Here is a 22723-nt window from a genome sequence, read left to right on the forward strand (position 1 = left end):
ACAGCCTTAGGTACTCTAAACTAGAGCCCAGCATAACTTTACCGTTTGCAAGAACTACAAATATTTTTTATTTGTTTTGTATTTTTCATTTGTTTTATTAAATGTTTTATATTCCAAATAGCCATTTTAATGTTTTATTCATTACAGTAAACAAATGCAGAACACATGAAGAAAACTGTTGATGAATGTACAATGGGTAAATCTGTTGTGTTTGTGGGGTACCCTCTCTCCACTGGGCTGGAACACCTGAGATGCTGAAATGCAGTGTTCCAGGAGCCTTCTAGAACAAGTTGACAATATGAATTATATTTGAATTAGCAATCTAAGTGGCCCAGAGGTGATACACACTCCAAACTATGGAAGAGTCCTTGAAAAATCTTATTTTGTTCAGAGTTTCTTGTCCCCTCTGAGGGTTGCCCAGTAGTTTACTTTTCAAACTTTTCCTCAGAAAGGGAAAATCATTCCAGGTGTGTGGTTGAAAGTAGCCCGCTGCAAGCAGTGAATTTATTGACTCTCTTATTTTACATTAAATCATGTGATTTTTGAACTGTGCTCATAATATACTCAGTTTGTTTTAATACAGTTTCTCCAAAAAAAAATCTAAAAGTGAAATTGATGCTTCCGTTAGAAATTCCATGTTTATTATGTGAATTTATGTTCTTCTTGGCACCCCGATGCAAAGGCCCAGACAAATCTAGGGTGTCCATAGTTTGTAGTTTCCTTGGCCTCCTAGATGTTTTGAATCTGAAGGTCAGGCCAGTGCAGTACATATCATGAACTGATTGATGTGTGGATGGTGTTTTGTTTGTTTTTTGTCAGTACAGAAGTACTGTGTTTATAAAGTAGGAGATCTCGTAAACGGGTATAGAGGCTTCATTTCATTTGAATATAACTACGAGGGAACCACTGTCAGCAGTTGAGGACCAGCGGCCCTCTGCAGAGAGGACATCCCTTCTCTGTCCCGCTTCCAGCCTTCTTTTGGGTGGCTCCACTGTTTCAGCCTCTTGGCTCCTGGGAGCATGGAGATTTGTAGCTCTCTCAGTAAATTAGCCCAGAGCTGCCCAGCTGATGTGCTGGGGGTCGGTTCCAGGTGTGTTGAGATACTGATTTCCTTAAACAGTTGAGGATGCCCTGAAAAGGGTTGGGAAGCACTGAGTTAGCCTTTGGTAACTTCATGTGTGGCCTGGCACCTCCACCCCTAAGATGCCCTAAGGGTTGTGGGTTCCGGGAGTTTTTATACAGGAGGGCCTCTCTGTGTTTATATCACCATGTGGAGAATGGTCAACTCTTAAAAGACCCTCTGCAGAATTAGAAGAAATAAATGCATGTGCTCGTTGTCAAGCAGATCCTCTCTCTCAAGTCAAAGGTTTTATTGCCAGTGAACCAGTGTCTTCTGAGTCTAGCCCTGCTCACTTTGCCTGGTATCACACTTATTCATAAAGTTAGCATCTGGCGGGAACTGACCCACCAGGGATATTTGGTAGAAATGATACGATTGAAAACATGACTTCACACGTAACTCCATGAAAAAAATGAGGGATGGTATGAGCTATAATATGTGATTGTTTTTTAGGTATTGCTACTTGTCAATAAAAGTGCTGGGAAAATTCCTTAAATGTACAATGAATTCTTTCACCACTTTTACACATTATGAAAATGAGAAACTCTGTTAATCAAATTTGTTTACTCAGAAGAATGCCTAAGGAGAAACATAAAGAGCAACATTGAGACACAGAATGAATGAAAATGTTATTGTCAGTAGTTTTGACATTTAGAAATTTCAGAGGATTGTTTGGCCTGAGTTTCCAAATGATGCTGTAACATAATATGCTTGGCTGTGTTCAGTTTAATGATGTATATATTGTCCAAACAATTTTGATGGGAAAGTGTATTTCCCATCAGCAGCAGAGTGGATATGTGATGCAGAATACGTTACATTTTATTTTATCAATTTAAATACAGCTATGCTTCAGGACACAAAGTGGATGTTGGGTTGTATTTCTGGTCCTCTGGGGATCTTTTAGTTTTAATAGGCTATGAGGATTAAGGAAAGCCCTCGACACTTGAATTCAGGCATGGCTGTGCGTGAATGACTGTGCTTTTGGAAGATACACACGACACTTTTGAGATCACTTTGCAGAGTTTTCAGAGATCTGAAGATTGATAATCTGGTGAGATAAAAATCAGGTACCAACAAGCATCAAATACATTCTTCACAATTATAGCTTTCCAAGGAGCTGAGGACTGTGCTCAATTAACAGTACATGTTGGGATATATTCACATCCAGATACATTAGATGCTAGATTAAACAAGAAAACATATCTTTGGGGAATTCAGTGGAAGAGAAGCCATTATGGTCTCTATAAAATACAATTAGAGGCCAAGAAAATTCCCAGTGTGTTGTACAAGGCTTTGAAATGTAGGACCTTTGACCGGTGCTGTTTAATAGAAATATAATGCGAGCTGCTTCAGTAATTATAGAGTTCCTGATTGCCATGTTAGAACGTAAAAAGAAATAGGTGAATTTAACTTTAATAATATATTTTTTTTAACCCAGTATGTCCAAAGTGTTGCCATTTCAGCACATAATCAATATAAAATGATAAATGAAGTATTTTAAATTATGCTTTTTGGTAAAAGGTCTTCAAGTGTATTTCACACTTGCAGAGCAGCTTGATTTGGACCAGTCATATTTCAGATGCTCAGCAGCTACAACTGGTGGCTATTGGAGCAACCACTAGGAATGCGTGGCGTTTAGTTTCCTTAGTACTGTGAGTAGAGGTTTTATGCTGTTCCGTTGTACGTCTTCATGGTAATTAAAAACAAAATTCTGAGGGGCTTCCCTGGTGGCGCAGTGGTTGAGAGTCCGCCTGCCGATGCAGGGGACGCGGGTTCGTGCCCCGGTCTGGGAAGATCCCACATGCCGCGGAGCGGCTGGGCCCGTGAGCCATGGCCACTGAGCCTGCGCGTCCGGAGCCTGTGCTCCGCAACGGGAGAGGCCACAACAGTTAGAGGCCCGCGTACCGCAAAAACAAAAAACAAAATTCTGAAATCAGTGCTTTCTAAAACCTCGAGCCTCCTTTATTTTTAATTCGACGAGGGATTTAGTTGGAAAGAGGAGGAAGGAGAAGCAGTACTTGTTGATCCCGTGAATGAGTGATTAACGTTCATAGGACAGAGATCAAGGTGTGGATTTCCGAATAATTACAGGGATAAGATGGACGACATTAGAGAGGCAGTAAAAGAGAGGGTGTAGAAGTTACTGAAAATCAGCGTCTAAGGCTGGAGTAGATATAATATTAAGTTGTTAAGTTTTAGAAGATGGAGCCAAATAATCTCCATAAACAGGAGTTCTGGATGATGGATTTTCAGAATGATCTTCACTTCTATGGGTTTTAGTTTATTTGGGTCCTATTACTATGAAAAATTGGAAACCCATCTCCTGTTGCCTTGTTCCCTGTAGAAGAAGAGTATGGCATACGCGTGCCTGTTTTCTGGAAACCTGGCTGTCTTTAGTAACTCTTTCTCTTTTCTTAAATTAGTATCACTTAATAATACAGGATACCCAGAGAAGTTCATGTGGCTTGTTTTCTCATCTCTTTCTGGCTCCAGCAGGTTCTGTGGCTTAGTACTGTGTTTTAAAACCAAAGTAGTACTTATAATTATGAAAAATAATAATTGAATAATAACTACTCTTTTTATCGAGAGCCTTCTGCAAATTGCACTTCTTAGATTCTCTAGACGTAACAAACATGCTGCAAGGTAGGCATTATTTTAGCCATTCTTGTGGATGTTGAAAACCTGAATTCTAGAGAGATTGTGATCGGGCCATGGCCGTTTAACTTGGAAATAGAAAAGCTGAGTTTCGAATTCAGGTCTCTAGGATGTTAGATGTCATCCAGCTCTGAAGAACTCTGCAGTTACTGTTCATGGTCTTGTAAAAATGGGAGGGTTAACTTTCCAGTAACTTCTGAGGCTCCTGGGACTTCTGGCTACATGGGGGAGTGTTCTTGCATAATATCTCTGAGAAAAGCTACATTAAAAACAAAATGCATTGGCAAAAGGAGCTCTGATGTCCTTTATTTAATATAGACCCCATTCCGTCCACAGAACATACATGGAGAAATGCTGCCCAAGTGTAGCAATAGCAACACTGGGGCCATCAGTGGCTCCTGATCATAATTGAGAATGGGAACAGCAGTGTCTTCAGTGGCTGCCCGGATCCACAAAGTGAGTGTTGCGGTGCCTGAAAGCTGGCCACATCTGTACCTGGATAAATTTGTCCTGGCATAGTGCTTTCATCAAGCTCACACCTCAGGAGCTTCTAGTGAGGGGCACTGTGGTGTGAGGAAAAGAGTATGGACTTTGGAATCAGACAGAAGAGTGTTCAGATCCCCACTGTGCAGTTCAGTAGCCATGAAGCTTTCTTCACTGGTAAAGTGGAGGTTAATATCCCTCCTTCATGGTGAGGACTCCCTAAGATAATGTGTATGAAGTACCTGCGACACTGCCTGGCGCGTACCTGGTATATAGAGTACATTTTTGCTGCTGAGATACTGTTGGAAATAATATATTCCTTTAATTTACACAAAACAATGTCGCAGATATGTTTCTGAGCCTTCCAAGTGGCCATCGTAAAACCCTAGGGAAAGAAATTACTTATAGTCACAGATGAACACTACTGTAATGCATTGCGTCACGGAACTGTGCTTAGAAAAGGAATTCTCCCTCTTCCGCTTTGGAATTGTTCAAGACCACCTCCAGAGGATCATTCAGCTACTGGTGTGTCCACAGGCTCAGCTTTGGAAAGAGTGAAAATATTTCACTTCATGGTCCCGTCTTTACCTCCTAAGCATTTCTCTTCAGAGCACCACATAGTAAAGAGATGCGGTGTGCTAAGTTCCCACTGACCTATTAGTCATCCATTATATTCTGCCAGGTGAGGAGCCACTGGGAAGGAGAAGTTTTGATAAATTTCACTGAGTTCATCACTTCAGAGATAGAACTCAAACTCTGTTAACCAATATTAATGTATTCCAGCTCATAGCATATGCCTTGCAGGCTTGTGCATTTTGTTTTCAACAACAGCTGTTTATTCCACTTTAAAAGAATTTCAGAGAATTGGACTCTCCAAATAATTCCTGTGTTCTAATATAAATACCTTCTTTTACAGTAGGAACTCAGTAAATTGCATTCCATAAATTATTTTTGGTGACTTCGTATGATTCTTTTCTTTCTTATTTTTTGTGCATTTTTAAAATAGAGGATTTGTAGATTCCACAACTTTATAAGTGAAAGGAAACTTGAAGACGTTTCAGTCCCTTAATTTCATAGATAAGGGAGCTGAGGCCCAGATCGGTTAGCCAATCACTAGCACACAGTTGATAATGTTAGTATTGCCATATACTGTAGTGTTGTTTACTCTATCTAATGTGACACGAATCTCATCAAATAATGTTTAGTGGTCAGCTACAGGAATTCAGCATATTGCTAAGAACCATAGAAACTCCAAACAAAATGTATCATACAATTTGCTTGCATTAAAAACTGATGCTGGGTAGAAAGGGTTGTTCAAGAGAGTTGGAGCATTAGATGTGTTTCAAGTTGCTTGCCCTTCTGTAATCAAGAGTAGCTCGTGTAGCCTCCGCTTGATAACTGATTGGCCCATGGGTGATAGCTAGCTTTGGAGTGACTCATGCATACACTGGACACGATTCTATAATATCTGTGTGGGAAAAAAAGTAGAGCAAGACTTTAGCAAGAGTTTAGGCTTAGAGATGTTCATTTGAGAGGTAATAATCAAATCTCTGGTGGGTGAACTTCCTAAGAGATCAAAGCCCATTGTAAAATTAAGGAGAGTTTTGGAAGATACCCCTTTGTAGGGAGGTAGACTATTTAAAAGACATCCAATGGTAGTAGAGAGACTGGAGAAAAGAATCAGAGACCTCATTGAAACGGGGGAGGGGAATTTTCTTTCCAGGTGCAGGTTATCTATAATGCTAAATATACATCTGTCATCAAAGAGACCATTTCATGGTCCGGGGCAGGTGGATCAACTTAGAGTTAATGAGTTGTGATCACATGCCTGAGGAAGGGTAGAAATTGTTCTGTAGTTACCTGAAGTTACATCTAGTAGTAGAGCTGGCTGACTGTTAGCATTGAGACAGAGATTATCTGAATATTTTGAAGGTAGGAGAGAAGATGCATATGCCGGAGAGGAGTACAGAATGAGAACCCAGATGTGGTGAGGGAACTTTAAAGCCCCTCAACCAAGTAAGACACCTTTAAAAAGGATAGCTAGGGTAGGCCTATATGTCAAAGCATTTTGTGAACCTGACGGTGGAAGCATGTTGAAGTTTGAAGCTTGTGAGCAAAATTTAAATAAATGTTCATTATGTAAGTTAGCAACCAGCAACCTGTATGATGAAGGAAATGAATATGTTTTGGACAAAGGCTGGCATCCATAAAGCAAATAGTATATGGCTTGCTCTTGTGTGACACTTGTGTTCGCTTAGATGCTAGTTGAATGCTCTTTTCAAATTCAAGTTGAACAGCAGATTCACGTGTATACTTCATAGCCCTCTTCTTGATTACTAGCAAGTTGTCATCTATCAATACTTGGTTCTCACGAACTGAAATGCAGTTATTTTCATTCTCCAGACCATGGCTTTCTGCAGAGGTGAGGTTATGTGTCAAACCTCAACACCTGGTTTTACCAATGTTTTTTTTAGCAGGCCCAGTAGTTTCCCAAATAACAGCATGCCACCTCCAGCCTTTTGTTAATCTTAAAATATATGATATATGGGGTGTATTTAGACATCCTTTTGGGAATAAAGTTAAAGAATTTAAAAGACTGTCCTTTTTTATTTTGCGGTACGCGGGCCTCTCACTGTTGTGGCCTCTCCCGTTGCGGAGCACAGGCTCCGGACGCGCAGGCTCAGCGGCCATGGCTCACGGGCCCAGCCGCTCCGCGGCGTGTGGGATCTTCCCAGACCGGGGCACGAACCCGTGTCCCCTGCATCGGCAGGCGGACTCTCAACCACTGCGCCACCAGGGAAGCCCAAGACTGTCCTTTTAAAATCAGATGTTTTTTGATATTATATTTAAATTAAACTGTAAAAATACTTGCCCATGCATATTGGGGATAATTTTAAGGAAGGAGAGAAGATGCATATGCTGGAGAGGAGTACAGAATGAGAACCCAGATGTGGTGAGGGAACTTTAAAGCCCCTCAACCAAATAAAACACCTTTAAAAACGATAGCTAGTGTAGGCCTGTATGTCATAAAGCATTTTATGAACCTGAAGGTTGAAGCATGTCGAAGATAGTATACTTACTATCTATGGGCATATTTTCATTGCTTTGTATTTGATTAATAAATATTTTGAAATATTTGATCCATGAGAGTCAGAAATGTCAGAAATACCTTCAATCATGGAACATAGCACAGTTCATGAGAAAGCACTTTTAAAGTCATTTTTTCCATAGAATTAGCTTCTTTAAATCATATTTTAATGTTCTTGGTTTAGCATATATAATATAAATCCCTTTATACTGTAAGACAGATGTGCACCTAAGACACTGGAAGTTATGCTTTCACAATTGTTTTGATCATTTATTTGAAATGGACCTTCTCTCCACATTACAGATTTCTATATTAGAGCCCCTCGTTGGGTGACATGGGCTGGCTGGTGTAGGTATGCTGATCCTTAGGACGCTCGGTCATGTGTGTGTGTGTAAATTATATGTGTCTGTGCATACGTGTGTGAGTGTTCTCAGACTCAGATTTAAATGTGCTCATTCCTAGTGCATCCCCTTTCCCTGAAATGTCTTTTCTTCCTCACTTTTCACAACTCAGCTTTGTTTCACCTTGCTGTGGGTTCCCTCAACTTCCTGCTGTACTTTATTCTTTTCACCAGACCTCATATGATGTTATTAGTTCTTCAACTTGATATAAGTTAGAGAATATGGACTTTAATTACAGTTACTTTCATTTTAAAATGTGGGTATTAATTCAAGGTCATTAGAATAGCTATGCCTTGTACATGCATTTATTAACTAATATATATAATAACACCTAGTTCATGTTAAACATATGGCAAACATTCAATAGATGGTATCTATTATTGTTATAATTATTTTACTTATTTATATTTGTCTCACCTTTGTTGTCTGTGAGCTTCTTTAAATTAGGCATTGTGGCATATAATTTGTAATGCCCTCAATTTCTGGCATATGGGTGATTCACAGATGAATTAATAACAGAATATATGTACCATGTAGTAAATGTCAGTGGGCCTTCATCAATAAACTGCTTGGATTGTACTTGAGTTGAGGTCCAGTTTCAGTATTTTTCAGTTTTTCAAGTGGTCTTTTTGATCCTTCTGAACAAGAATCAACCTAATATATCATTTGTCATTCTCAGCAAAAGTTATTTTGATATTTTGGTATTAATTAATTATGAGAGAAGCATAGGGTTATGTAATACATTTGACAGTCTACTAATTTGCTCATCATTGAGAAATACTTATTGATTATGTACTTGCCATGACAGCCAGCTATCTCTTATGGATCAGATTATGAACTACATGGGGCAATGACTGTGATGTCTGAATATGCACACTGGATTAATGAGTTCAGCTGGTCAAAACTATCGTTCAGTAAGGCAAGATTTTCGTTAAAAATATCAAATAAACCCTCTTGTTTCTGTATCATTATGTCAAAATGTCACTGAAACAAATCTACTTACTTCATTGATCCATCTTCAAATTATATTTAAAATCTGCCTGTGTTAAAACTTCTTTGCGCCCAGTTACGTGAAGAGATTGAACATAAAAGTATCCTTAAAATACCTCAGGTCTGATGTTTTCTAATTCTTGTTAAATATTTTGAGATTGCAAATTTCATTTAAATGTCAACTGTAATTGTGTGCCGTTTGTTTTTCTACTCAGGTTTTACAGTTTGATGGAATGTTTTCCCCACGATTTAATAAATATTTGTTTTATTTCACGTGAATTAATTCAAAACTGGATAAGAGCAACATATTTTAATCAACTATTGTTGTGATGGACTAGAAAATTTACTCCGTACGCAAACAGTTCACTATGCCTTTGAGTGGGGTTTATCTTGCTTAGCATTGGCAGGCTAAACATAGAAAGCAATAATTAATAGGAAAGCCAAATATGTATACTGAATGAGGCACTTATTTATTTATATTTTAAATAAATTTATTTATTTATTTTTGGCTGCATTGGGTCTTTGTTGCTGCGCGTGGGTTTTCTCTAGTTGCGGCGAGTGGGGGCTGCTCTGTCTTGCGGTGTGTGGGCTTCTCATTGCGGTGGCTTCTCTTGTTGCGGAGCATGGGCTCTAAGTTCGCGGGCTTCAGTAGTTGTGGCTTGTGGGCTCAGTAGTTGTGGCTCGCGGGCTCTAGAGCACAGGCTCGGTAGTTGTGGTGCAGGGGCTTAGTTGCTCCGCGGCATGTGCGATCTTCCTGGACCAGGGCTCGAACCCATGTCCCCTGCATTGGCGGGCGGGTTCTCAACCACTGTGCCACCAGGGAAGCCCAAGGCATTTATTTTTCCTGACTATGTCATAGCTCTTTAGTGTATAGAATTTTAATTACCCAATAATATATACACCCAGTTATGTCCAGATAACACCCATTGAAGTAAAGTAGTGAAGAAGTTCTTAGACCGTGTGAATTATGCATTTATAAGCGGTACCAAATGTGTGTTTACCATGATTTTATTTTCATTTGTTTTCAAAACTTGAAGTTTGCTTTTCTATATGTAAATCACACAACCACATTATATTTAACACAACCACATTATATTTATAGAAAGTGCCAGGAAGTGAACTGGAGATTAATAAGTAGCTGGGTACCCTGTGACTCCTTTTCTCCTACCAGCCTCTTAAAAATCCCAAAGATTTTTAACATCTTTGGCATGATGGTTTAAGACACATCCTGACAGAGAGGGTTGGGGAAGGATGTTAGGGTCCCCCACGTGGCGGTGCAGACTAGTGTGTGGCCAAGTTACTTTTGGCAGAACGTCGTGTTACATGCAGTAGCTTTCCATGCAAGTACAAATTGCACATGCTCATATTTGTGTTGCAATCTAAATCACATAAATTAGACATACGAAGACAAGATTTAATCATCTTGTCAGTCCTTTGCAATACAAATCAGATTTTTGACTACGCAGTCCCAGTAAGATGGCAATTACACTGGAAGACGAGCATAGCATACGTTACTTTTCAAACCATTATATTGAGCACAATATGTGTAAAAGAAAGGCTTAATTCATTTGCTATGGTTGCTTTCTTTTAAGGGTTTATTTGTTCTCCGTCTGCGCAGAATGATGGGGTGTAACGGAAGCCGCAAACAGATTGAGAGAGTAATTTCCACGTCAGTGTGCTTTGGCTCCGCCTCCTCCCTCAGAGAATGGACTGTTTATTCAGAGAACTCTGTTCTTTTATTTATTTATTTATTTATTTTTGCGATACGCGGGCCTCTCACTGTAGTGGCCTCTCCCATTGCGGAGCACGGGCTCCGGACGAGCAGGCTCAGCGGCCATAGCTCACGGGCCCAGCCGCTCCGCGGCATGTGGGATCTTCCCGGACCGGGGCACGAACCCGTATCCCCTCCATCGGCAGGCGGACTCTCAACCACTGCGCCACCAGGAAAGCCCGAGAACAATGTTCTTAAATGATTGTGCAAAGCATACGTTACTCCACATGGGACCTTAGTTCTTAAAGTTTGCTCTTTCTGTATTGTCTGTTTTTCTTAATAGTGAAGAATTCCTGGGTGGAAACATAATTTCAGAGAAACGTAGAGCTGGAAATAGGGAAGAACTGTTTTGTAAATGGAGAATTTTCAAATGATTTGTATGTAACTAACAGAATTCCAAGGGGATTATTATGGGATATGGGTTATTAATGACCTTGAATTCCCTTTCTCCTATTTCTGCTAGCTGTTACATCATTGAACTCTCTTAATGGGTGCTGTACTGTGATACCCTAGAGTGGAGATCCTGTCGTCTTTGTATTCCCAGGATCTTCCCGTAAGAGACACACTCTCATGGTTGAAGGTGGTATCGAGGAAGTGGAACTTGGGCCAGAGTAGGTCATTGCTGGTTCCTAGTTCTCAGGAAAGTTTAAGTGGAAATAGGAGATTGGACACTTGATGATAAACGTAGCGAATAGGGGCGGGACTGACATTTGCTGAGTAACTAGTATGTGTCAGGTAGCGTGGTAAATACATTGTCTACATTCTCCTTTTCAGTGCACCCCACAAGGTTTTTATGTTACTAGTTTAATAAATTCAGGAAAGGGAGTACATAAGGTGAAGCAACCTGCCCCAAGTTATATGACCCCAGATGTTAAAGCTGGTGTTCATTCTGTCTGGCGTTCATGCCTGGATCTTTTTTGTGACCATCAGTACCACCTTTCTAATGGGAGTGGAACATACCATTCTTCATGTGAGGTCCCAATTCTGGGCATAAAACCGTCCTTGGCGTTTCCATATCATCATTTGGATTGCCTGATGAGTAAAGGAGGGGGGGTGGAACTTGGTGCCTGGGTTTTTGTCTCAAGGAAGGGAGGTAATGCTACAAAGTTAAGTGTGTAATTATAAAATATGTCCAGGAAACAATCTACATTGAGGCTTTTTGTGCTTTTCTTTTTGCATTCATCAGATCTTTGCTATGATGTTCTTGTATTAATACATTTAATACAAATTGGGTTCCTTTTTATCAGGATATGCTTTCTCTATGGATTCTGCCTACCCTAGTTGAAGTGATCTCTATTAAAAGTGTGAAAATTCCGAAGTGGGATACAAAGAAAAATTATCGCTCTTTAATCTTTATTCACGAGTCATGAAAATTATATGTATTTCATATGTAGATGTTATTTAGATTATAGAGCCACATCTACTCAAAATGGAAAATAAAGAGCTATCCTTTTCTATTTATTGTGAGAGGCATATCTAAAATCACATATTCATACAGATGTAATTTCCTGACTACCTGTGGCCTATATTTAAAAATACCTGAACATTAGTTTGCTTCTCTACAGAGAATGATGTGTGTGCCATGGAAATCCGTGTGTCTTTTCTCAGCAGTGAGATGTCTCATGCTGTACAGGTTCAGAAGAGATACTGTAGGTGTCACCTGTCACCTAGCAACAAGCTTACTGCTTTGTGTCTTTAGTGTCTCTTTTTCATTTTAAGTCAAAATAGTTATGAAAATGTAGCGCTTAGATTTGCATTTATCTCCTGAAATATTTAGATTAACCTTCAAACATTTTCAGTTCCCAAGATAACTCACCACGACAGATGAAACAGAGATAACTTTCAATAAAAAAAGGCAACTTATATATCAGAAACCTTGGTACAGAGTAAGGCCAACATGGATCCTGTTATATAATATCTCAGACTGAAATGCACAGGCCTGCCAGTGAGTTCCCTAATCAGCTTTAAAAGTTGTGGTAACTGAATTGAATAGGTATATTACACGTTTATTACTTGGCTTTTTTTTTTTTTTAATCAGCACTTGAAAACACAAGATCACAACTAATGAAGTAGTGATTTGTAAAGTTGAATCCAGAAGACAGAATTCCAAATGGGATTGCTATACCGGCATCAGGATTCAATTATTTGAAACAGAGCAAACTAAATTACCTGTGGGCAGAGTGGTATACCCTGACTAGTCAGATGTCTGTAAACACTTTTAAAATGTGTTTCTGTGTCTCTGCTTAAAGATACATAAAGGGATTATCAGAGGAACCAGCAACAAGTGTACTTATGGGTCCTGAAGTATTTTGAATGTGTTAAACACTAGCCTTTAAAGATTGAGAACATAATAGATCATTTAAGATGTGATGAAGAGCCTGTTACTAGAGGGTAATGTAATGCCTGTACTCTGAGGTAGTTATTCCGAAGTAACTCCTTATTCATTAAGGAGGATAGCATCCACTTTCATTCCGGCCAAGGTCATTTCTGTTATCCAGGATACTCTCTTTGAATTCTTATGGAAGCTGGCTGACCAAGTGGAAATTTTAGGGAAGAAAACAAGAGTTAGAAAGTGAAGAATTTGGACAATCATTCTCTATTGCTTATAGCTACTGAAGAGAGAAACAGGTGTAAGTAGAATTTCTCCAGACTATCCACTAAAAGAAAAACAAACCAGTATTTACCAGTGGTTCCAGGCAGCAATATTTTTGTTTAAAAGTAAATCTAAAATTCTTTCTAAAATACAATATTTTATGCCTTTTGTAATTTCTAATGTTTTTCATATTGGAATAAGTGACAACTAACCCTTTGCTTTTCTTCACCTGACAATTGAGAATCATTTTTGGAGCCGGGAAAGTGAGGACCAAAACACGTGTGATGAGTTTTTTGATGAGGACTCTGCCCTTTAGAACTTCGGTACTTAGGGAAGATTTACTGGATAATTTCACAAACCTATTTGGCAGAGTTAAATAATCTTTTAATTGGGAAATTGATGATATAATAACTGTTATTGGAAATGTGCCAATTTCCTATTTTATATCGTGGTTTGGTTTTGATGGGAATTTGGGGAACAACCCAAAGGTCCCTTAGCATGAATAAAATTGGAGCTTCATCTATTCTATCTTGTGGTCTTAATTTGGGGAAATTCTGTTGTTTTCCTGTTTAATATCTGTCCATTGATTAAAGAGTGATAAATCTTACGTGTGCTTACGTATATGTTAGTGCAGATTGTTGTATAGACATTACTTCAGTTAGGGTATATCGGGTAGGTAAAACAGGTATTATCCTTGCTTCTGTGGAGACGGAAGGTGGGCCTCAGAGAGGTTGATTGAGGTTTTTAAGGTCACAGAGCCAGTAGATGACAGAGGTGAAACTGGGGACAGGTCTTCTCAATCCTAAACTGTGTCTTCGTTTTCTGTGGGGTGGGTGCCACAGAGCAAAAGATGACCTTGGGTGCTTCGAACAGCTTCAACTGAATGGAGAACAGAAGTTAGCATTGCACCAAGCTGCCGCCAGGTTTAAAACGTACTGAGGTGTACATTTAAATTATAGGTAGTTACAGAGATATATACAAAGAGCCGTCCACTAACATCTGGGACTAACTCAGGGGTTTTAAAAGGACCCCACCATTATCTGACTCGTTGCATAGGAAATTAACCTCTGATCGTCACTGTCAAATGGATCTTTTTTTTTTTTTTTTTTTTGTCAAATGGATCTTAAAATGCTCATGTGCTCAACTCACAGAACTACTTTCAGAACAAATATTATCATTAGGATACTTGGTAAATCCCCAAATGCTGTAAAACTGTGTGATGTTGTGTTTTGTATAATTCACAAAATTTAATGTTTATTGTGGCCTGTAGCTTAATTGCATCAAAAAAATACACATTATATAATTAAGGCCCTAGTTACTTGGTTAAGAAGTAAGGGGAGTTTATTTTTCTTTTGTTTCGATCATTAGCTTCTCTTATTCATTTGACAAACCTTTATTTTATCTCCTAAAGTTTGCTGGGCAATGGGCTGTGTATTGGACAATAGATGGTAATAGAACTAGGTTAGCAGGTACAGCTTCTTCTGGTGGGAATATAAATTGGTGTAGTCTGTATAAAAAGCTTCTTCTGGTGGGAACATAAATTGGTGTAGTCTGTATAAAAAGCAATTTGGGTAATATATTTTGAAAGAGTGAAAAAAGTTCTTATTATTATGATCCAGTAATTATACTTATATAACTATATTCTGAGGCAATTAAGGTAATTAAAGGTGCAGACAGGGCAGCTAAGTACAGTGGTGTAGGATATGGATGCTTGGCTGAGGGGTGAGCCGTGGAAATCTACACTAGGCTTCCCTGGCCAGGCCCCACCTCCTGATTAGAGCCTGTCTGTGTCTTCCCAGAGAGGGCATCCTTTCTAGTTGTCCAAAGGCATCCTCCAGGCTAGCAGAGGTCCTTGTGTCCAAGATTTACGTAGAAGGATGTGTGTTGTCAGTAATAGTAAAAAATAATAAACTAGTAGACAAAAGTGAGGGAGTAAATAATACTGTATCCCTACAATGGAGTATTATGAATTTAGGGAGAAGCATTAATAAGTTGAGTGTCATGTAAAAATTCTCATGGTTTATTAAAGTGTGAAAAAAAATTATAGAACCAGAATGTAAGATCGAAACCAGTTTTGAAGTACCTGGTACATTCTGCTGAGAAGTGGGAACTGATGGATTGAGATATATTTTGAAGAATAGAAAGGACAAGACGTATTTTGATAAGAACATGGTGTTTTAGATGACTTTTTAGTTCTTTCAAGGGGTACCCTATTATGGTTTCATAATGTAAAATAGAATTATCCTCTGAATTTCAAGAGAATATTTCACCACTGTCATATTAAAATATTGTATTTATGTTCCATTGCTTCTTAGTGGCATTTCTAGTAGTGGTGAAAGCTGTACTATATTTTAGGGGATGTGTTTTGAGTCGTAAGAGACATATCTATATCAATATAGACATAGAGGGAGAGATGGAAGGAGGGAGGGAGGGAGGGAGGGAGGGAGAGTCATTGACTGACTGATCAATTGATTGGGTTAAAACTGGAATAAAATGAAAGACCACATCATCTTACAGGCCAAGCCCATGGAACATGTACATTCTGGTACATTTCATTTAAGGCTTTATGAGTGAGTGAACTCCTTTTTCTGTTCAAATGTATGGAAACACATACAAAGGAGACCTGGCTGGATACTGCCTGTGTAGACATTGGCACAGAATGGGTGCTGCTAAGAACTCCAAGGCGTGTCCCCTCTTGAGTGTAATTCCAAATGAAAAAAAAAAAGTCAACTGTGCCTAATAAGCTGGCTTAACTGAATGCCAAAGAAAATTTGCCTCATGAAATGGAAATTCTGAAGCAAGTTACATAATACTGAGAGAGAATAAATAGGAGGACTTTTAAGATCTATCCAAATGGGGCAAATGGTGTATTGTAATCAGAACTCTCCAGTACAGCAATATTTAATTCTATTTGGTGAGATCCAAATGGTGTTGGGGATTTGGAAGCTTTCAGAAATCACATAAATATTTACTTGGTATTTGTTTAATTTTTGAGTGACATATCTTAGATCAGTTTTTAAAAAGTTACTTGGGTATTGGATAACATGGAGCCACCCAAAAGTATTCATGTTAGTTGTTCTGCACATTTGTATCAGCTATAAAGAGGGAGAACAGCATTCCTTTTAACAATCTCTTAGTTGCGAAGAATAATAGAGCCAACTGCTCCAGCCGGAACATTTGTGGCTTCTCTTTCTTACATTAAATTTACTTCTAAAGCAGTTTCTGCCATCTTCTCCCCAGCCTTCTCTCCCTGTTGCATGCCTTTCTTTTTCTCCCCTCCTTCCCTTATCTTTATACAGATTTTCATATCTTGTGCCCAGGATCTGTCATAGTGTCATAGCTGGAGTTTCTGCCTCTGTTTCTTCATTTCTCCATTTTGCCCTTTACATGGCTGCTAAAGAGGAAGCAAAAACCAAAACTGTTCGTCAGCTATTACTTTTATTGTGTCACTCCACTAATCAAGAGCTTCAAAAATTGCAGAATTAAGGTTTTCTTTTTCTTTCCTCCAGTGGAAGAATGTTACCAACATGTGGAACTTTTTTCTCATTTTTTAAAATTGAAGTATAGCTGATGTACGATATTATATAAGATACAGGTGTAGGATATAGTGATTCACAATTTTTAAAGGTTACAATCCATTTATAGTTATAACAATCCATTTATAGTTATAACTATAACATATAGTTACAGTTATAACATATCTATTTTCCCTGCGTTCTACAACATATCCTTGTAGCTTATTGTATACATAATAGTTTGTACCCCTTACTCCCCTACTCATACGTTGCCTCTCCCTACTTCCCTCTCCCCACTGGTAACCACTAGTTTGTTCTCTTTATCTGCGAGTCTGCTTCTTTTTTGTTATCGTCACTAGGTTGTTGTATTATTTAGATTCCACATGTAAGTGATATCATACAGTCTTTCTCTGTCTGATTTATTACACTTAGCATAATAGCCTCCAAGTCCATCCATGTTGTTACAAATGAAAAAATTCCATTCTTTATGGCTGAGTAGTATTCCATTGTGTATGTACAGCACATCTCCTTTATCCATTCATCTGTTGTTGGACACTTAGGTTGCTTCCATATCTTAGCAATTGTAAATAATGCTGCTATGAACATTGGGGTTAGCGTATCTTTTTGAATTAGTGTTTTTCTTTTTTTTTCAGATGTATATCCAGGAGTGGAATTACTGGGTCATATGGTAGTTCTATTTTTAGTTCTTTGGGGAACCTCCATGCTGTTTTCCGCAGTGGCTGCACCAATTTACATTCCCACCAACAGTGTATGAGGGTTCCCTTTTCTCCACATCCTTGCCAACATTTGTTATTTGTGTTCTTTTTGGTGATAGTCATTCTGACAGGTGTGAGGTGATATTTCTTTGTGGTTTTGATTTGCATTTCCCTGGTGATTAGCGATGTTGAGCATCTTTTCATGTGCCTGTTGGCCATCTGCATGTCCTCTTAGGAAAAATGTCTATTCAGATCTTCTGCCCATTTTTTAATTGGGTTATTTTTTGATGTTGAGTTGTATGAGCTGTTTATATATTTTGGATATTAACCCCTTATTGGTTCTAATTATTTGGTTTTTTTGTGTGTGCTTTTCTTGCAGGATCAATGTGACTCTGGAAACAAATGGATGAATGAATATCCATATGAAGAGGAAAACAATAAAGGTTGGTTAGTCAAACTGTATAATTGCAGTGGCAGTCCTATTTTGAACATTAATTTTGGGCAGTTATTCTCATTAGAGCACTTCTTTGTCTGACTGTGAGACAGAGGTCAATGGTTAGAGACATTCATCTATCTATAAAGTGTAATTTTTTTTTTTTTTTTTTGCGGTACGCGGGCCTCTCACTGTTGTGGCCTGTCCCGTTGTGGAGTGCAGGCTCCGGACGTGCAGGCTCAGCGGCCATGGCTCACGGGCCCAGCCGCTCCACGGCATGTGGGATCTTCCCGGACCGGGGCACGAAGCCGCGTCCCCTGCATTGGCAGGCGGACTCTCAACCACTGCGCCACCAGGGAAGCCCTAATTTTTGTTTTTAAACCCTTAAATATATAAAAAAAAATTATAAAGAGGCAGCCCTTCTTTGTGCAAGTCTAGCTGTTGTCAGTTTCGGGAACTGAAGCTGGTTTAAGAATCAACTTTCAGATGATAATTAAAAAATGGAAAACCACTTGATACAACTGATCACTGGGACAAAAAAAAAAAAAGCCAGATTTTGTTTAATATGTATCAATTCCTACCACAAGCCTAAGCCTAATCCTAGTGCTCTATGGTATATGATTGCTGTCAGTGCTGTCCTCTTTGCAGCTGCAGTCTTGGCTTTCATCAGGGACATAGGATGATTATGAAAGGCTTTTAACTTTGGTTTTTCACAGACAAATACTGGTGTAAGTTAGAGGGTAAGAAAATCCTGGGAATTTCAACAGTAATCAAGTGCTGGCTATCACTTTGTAGTATTTATTTGAACTTTTTGTGTACTTCATACTGGTCATAATATAAACATCATAAATTAATACTAAGAAAATGACAATATGTTAAACCATTTCTATTTCATAAAGTCTAGTACAGAGGCGTGTGCCTCATAACTCTTTATATAGCTGCACAACACATACAGTTTCATATTTTCCTTCCCCCATTGCTCCTGCTACCTTCAAATAAATGTACATCATGTCTTTTTCTGCCAGCCCACCTTCACAGATACTTACAAATGATTTTCCAGATTATATCTTTCACTTGAAATTGCCTTCTTCCAATTCAGCTTCCATTCATGACAAAAAGTCTTAACAAGTTAGGCCTAGAAGGAACATATCTCAACATAATAAAGGCCATATGTGACAAGCCCACAGCTAATACACTCAATGGTGGAAGTACAAAAGCTTTTCCCCTAAGATCGAGAACAAGACAAGAGTGTCCGTTCTCACCACTTCTATTCAACATAATACTGGAAGTCCTAGCTAGAGCAATCATGTAAGAAAAAGAAAAAAGTTATCAGAATTGCAGCGGAAGATGTAAAATTGTCTTTATTTGCAGATGGCATGATTTTATATATAGAAAATTTTAAAGACTCAACCAAAAAAACTGATAGATATGATTAATGAATTCAGTAAAGTTGCAAGATACAAAATCAACATAACAAAAATCAGTAGCGTTTCTATACGCTAACAGCAAAGTTTCTGAAAAAGGAATAAATTGATTCAATTTACAGTAGCATCAAACACAGTAAGGTACTTAGGAATAAATTTAAGGAGATGAAAAAGAATACATTTTAGGAGATCTCTATGCTGAAAACTACAGGACATTGATGAAAGAAATTGAAGAAAACACAAATAAATGGAGAGGTACCTCATGTTCATGGATTGGAAGAATTAATATTGTTAAAATATTAATATGACTGAAAGCCATCTATAGATTCAGTGCAATCCATATCAAGATTCCAATTATGTATTTTACAGAAGTAGGAAAAAACATTTCTAAAATTTATATGGAACCACAAACGACCTTGAATAGCCAAAGAAATCCTGAGAAACAAAAAATGGGAGATGTCACATCACACTTTCTGATTTCAAGCTGTACTATAAAGTTATAGTCATCAAAACAGTATGGTACTGGTAGGAAAAAACCCAACAAATAGACCAATGGAACAGAATCGAGAGCCCAGAAATAAACCCAAACATATATGGTCAACTAATATTTGACAAGGGAGCCAAGAATACTCAATGGAGAAAAGGCAGTCTCTTCAATAAATCATACCGGGATAATTGGATATACATGTATGAAAGAATGAAATTGGACCCATATCTTACACCACTTACAAAACTTAAGTCAACATAGATTAAAGACTTAAATGTAGGACCTGATACCATGAAACTGCTACAAGAAAGTACAGGAACAAAGCTTCTTGACATAGGTCTTGGTAATGATGTTTTGGATATGACACCTAAAGTACAAGCAACAAAATAAAAAATAAACAAGTGGGACTACATCAAGCTAAAAAGTTTCTTCACAGCAAAGGAAACCATCAACAAACTGAAAAGACAACCTACAGAATGGGAAAAAAATATTTGCAAACTGTGTATCTGATAAGGGGTTAATAACCCCGAATAGAAGGTGCTCGTACTACTCAATAGCAAAAACCCCCAAATAACTGAATAAAATAATGGTCCTAAGTCTGAACAGACATTTCTCCAAAGAAGATATCTGAAAGGCCAGGAACATAAAAAGATGCTCAATATCCCTAGTCATCAGAGAAATGACATATCACCTCACACTTGTTAGAGTGGCCACAATTAAAAAGATAAGAGATAATGCTGACATGGATGTGGAGAAAAGGGAATCCTTGTGCACTGGTTGGTGGGATTGTAAATTGGTGCAGCCACTATGGAAAACATTATGGAAGATCCTCAAAAAATTACAAACAGAACTACCATATGATCCAGCAGTTCCACTTCTGGGAGTATATCCAAAGGTAATGAAAACACTAACTTGAAGAGATACCTGTACCCCCATGATCATTGCAGCATTATTTATAGTAGCCAAGACATGGAAACAACCTGTCTGTCAACAGATGAAAAGATAAATAAGATGTGGTATATATACACAGTGGGGTATTATTCAGTCATAAAAAATGAGGAACTCCTACCATTTGTGACAATGTGGATGGACCTTGAAGGCATTATACTAAGTGAAATAAAGACAAAGGCAAATACTGTATGATTTTACATGTATGCGGCATCTTAAAAAAAAAAAAAAAAGCCTTTCTTTTTTCCTTGCTAAAATTTCTCCTTTGTTGTATTTGTTTCTGGAAAGTTTTTAGCCCTCTAGAGGGAGTTTTGATTCAGAGATGATACAAGGTAGATTTCTGGGTAATGTTCTTTTTTATGATCTCAGTATTACCTATATGGGTACATTTACTTTGTGAGAATTAATTGTACTGTGTACTTATTTGTATATGGATTAGTGGTGTGCTAGTAAACTGGCTCTAGGGCATGGGGTGGGGAGGCCTGATCTGTAATATTTGTCAATTCCCATGGTGTAAATATTCCCACTACGGCTGGTTTCAATGGTTTAACAAAGAGCTTGCAAGATTCCTTAAAATTTAACAATTGGCTCTCATGAGCTGGAGATGAGCTAGCTCCAGCAAACCATTGATAATTTCATGTATAATGTAACGTTAAACAATTTTCTATACTCCTTAAGACAAAATAGGGCAAATGTAGTAAATTCAAATTTTCCTGACTCATTGCTGCGTAAACATGGAAACCTTCACTCATTATCATGCAGAAAGTACTTATCCCTTTTCTTATGTATGATGTTGATCTTATATTTATGTTTTTGTTCATTTTTAATTAAATTTTTATGTTTGAATGGATCAGTGTCAGCTTTGTAAGTTTATACATTTTGACAGTGTCATTGCTCTGTAACTAATTTTATGACAACTGAAGATTATTGCAAAGAGAATCTTTGTGTTAATACTTACCCTGAGGGTAGACTGAAAATATTATCTGGATTAAGTATAATATATTATGTGTGATTCATTCTAAATGATCGTGCCTCATAGCTCATAATTCATGAGTTCAGAAGTCTTTATAGAGGAAGGAGCAGTGAGTATTTCACTTAATGTGTTTGTCCCAATGAATTATGTTTTTCTTCTTGCTGTTCCTTATGTTTCTCAATCTGTGTTTTCAGTTATAGATGCCTTAGAACAAAGAGTACATTGATGCTTGTTTTTAAACCTGCTTGAATCAGGTGTTGTTAGTTTTAGTAAGGTCTGATTCAGAGAGAAAATTGCAGTTTGGAAATTTATCTCTTCTATATTTCATGTATATTCCCAAGGTCAGTTTTAAGATGACGTTTTTAAAATGTCAGCAGTGGATGCAACATTGCCACTGTCTACATAATTGAAAAGGGATTTGAATATGGCTCTTAAAACTATTTTGTACATTTCCAGTTTGCCAGCGGTGATAAAATCTTGCCAAGAGCCACAGAATATCATGCTGTGCCTTCTGCTTATGCTCTAATATTTAAACAGCCTAAATAGCATTTGTAAAATTTACTTTGTGGCCATATCAATAGTTTATTTTCAGGTGCTGTCTTCATCTCCTCTTTCAACCAGTCAATCAATCAATTAATCAATAATATATAAATACAGTATATAAATGTATTTATATCAAAATATGTGTGTGTGTATATATTCACACACACACTCAGTTTTTAAGTTCTTTCTTTACTTAAAAAAAAAACTGAGTTCTTTACTCAGTTTTTAAGTTCTTTCTTTTACTCCATTTCATTGCACTTGAATTTGTCGCTTTACCATTTGCCATTAGATAACATTAAATAAGTTCTAAAAAGATTCCAGTTATCCATTATTTTCTATTCACATATATCGGCATAAAACCTTGTCTGTGTGCTCTTTAACATATTTTAGCAGTTGCTCTCATTGTGAATGTTTGTGGACCTGACTCCACAAACCTGGCTTTGCTCCATTGTTTTCCATCCATTTCAGTATGTTTCCCAAGTGCTCTCAACAGCTGGTTTAGAGCAGGTGTCCAAAACATATGCATGCATATACATTAGTCCAGCTTATCAGAGTTCATGTTCAAACTTTTGCTCTGTGACTG

The 22723-nt window shown here is 38.0% G+C and overlaps 1 protein-coding gene across 4 annotated transcripts in view; it reads left to right on the forward strand.

Moving 5' to 3' along the window:
- Positions 1-22723, forward strand: part of KLF12 (KLF transcription factor 12) — a 448910-nt gene that overhangs the window by 123588 nt on the left and 302599 nt on the right. For all 4 annotated transcript variants that reach the window (XM_022577047.3, XM_022577039.3, XM_089899449.1 and 1 more), the window contains exon 2: positions 17712-17775. In XM_022577047.3, coding sequence (XP_022432755.1) covers positions 17743-17775 — 33 coding nt within the window. In that variant the 5' untranslated portion in view covers positions 17712-17742. The remainder of the gene's footprint in view (positions 1-17711; positions 17776-22723) is intronic.

The sequence above is a fragment of the Delphinapterus leucas genome, chromosome 18, assembly GCF_059928025.1.
Source record: "Delphinapterus leucas isolate spDelLeu-1000000601 "Yukka" chromosome 18, BTC_Dleu_Yukka2, whole genome shotgun sequence".
Classification (NCBI taxonomy): Eukaryota; Metazoa; Chordata; class Mammalia; order Artiodactyla; family Monodontidae; genus Delphinapterus; species Delphinapterus leucas.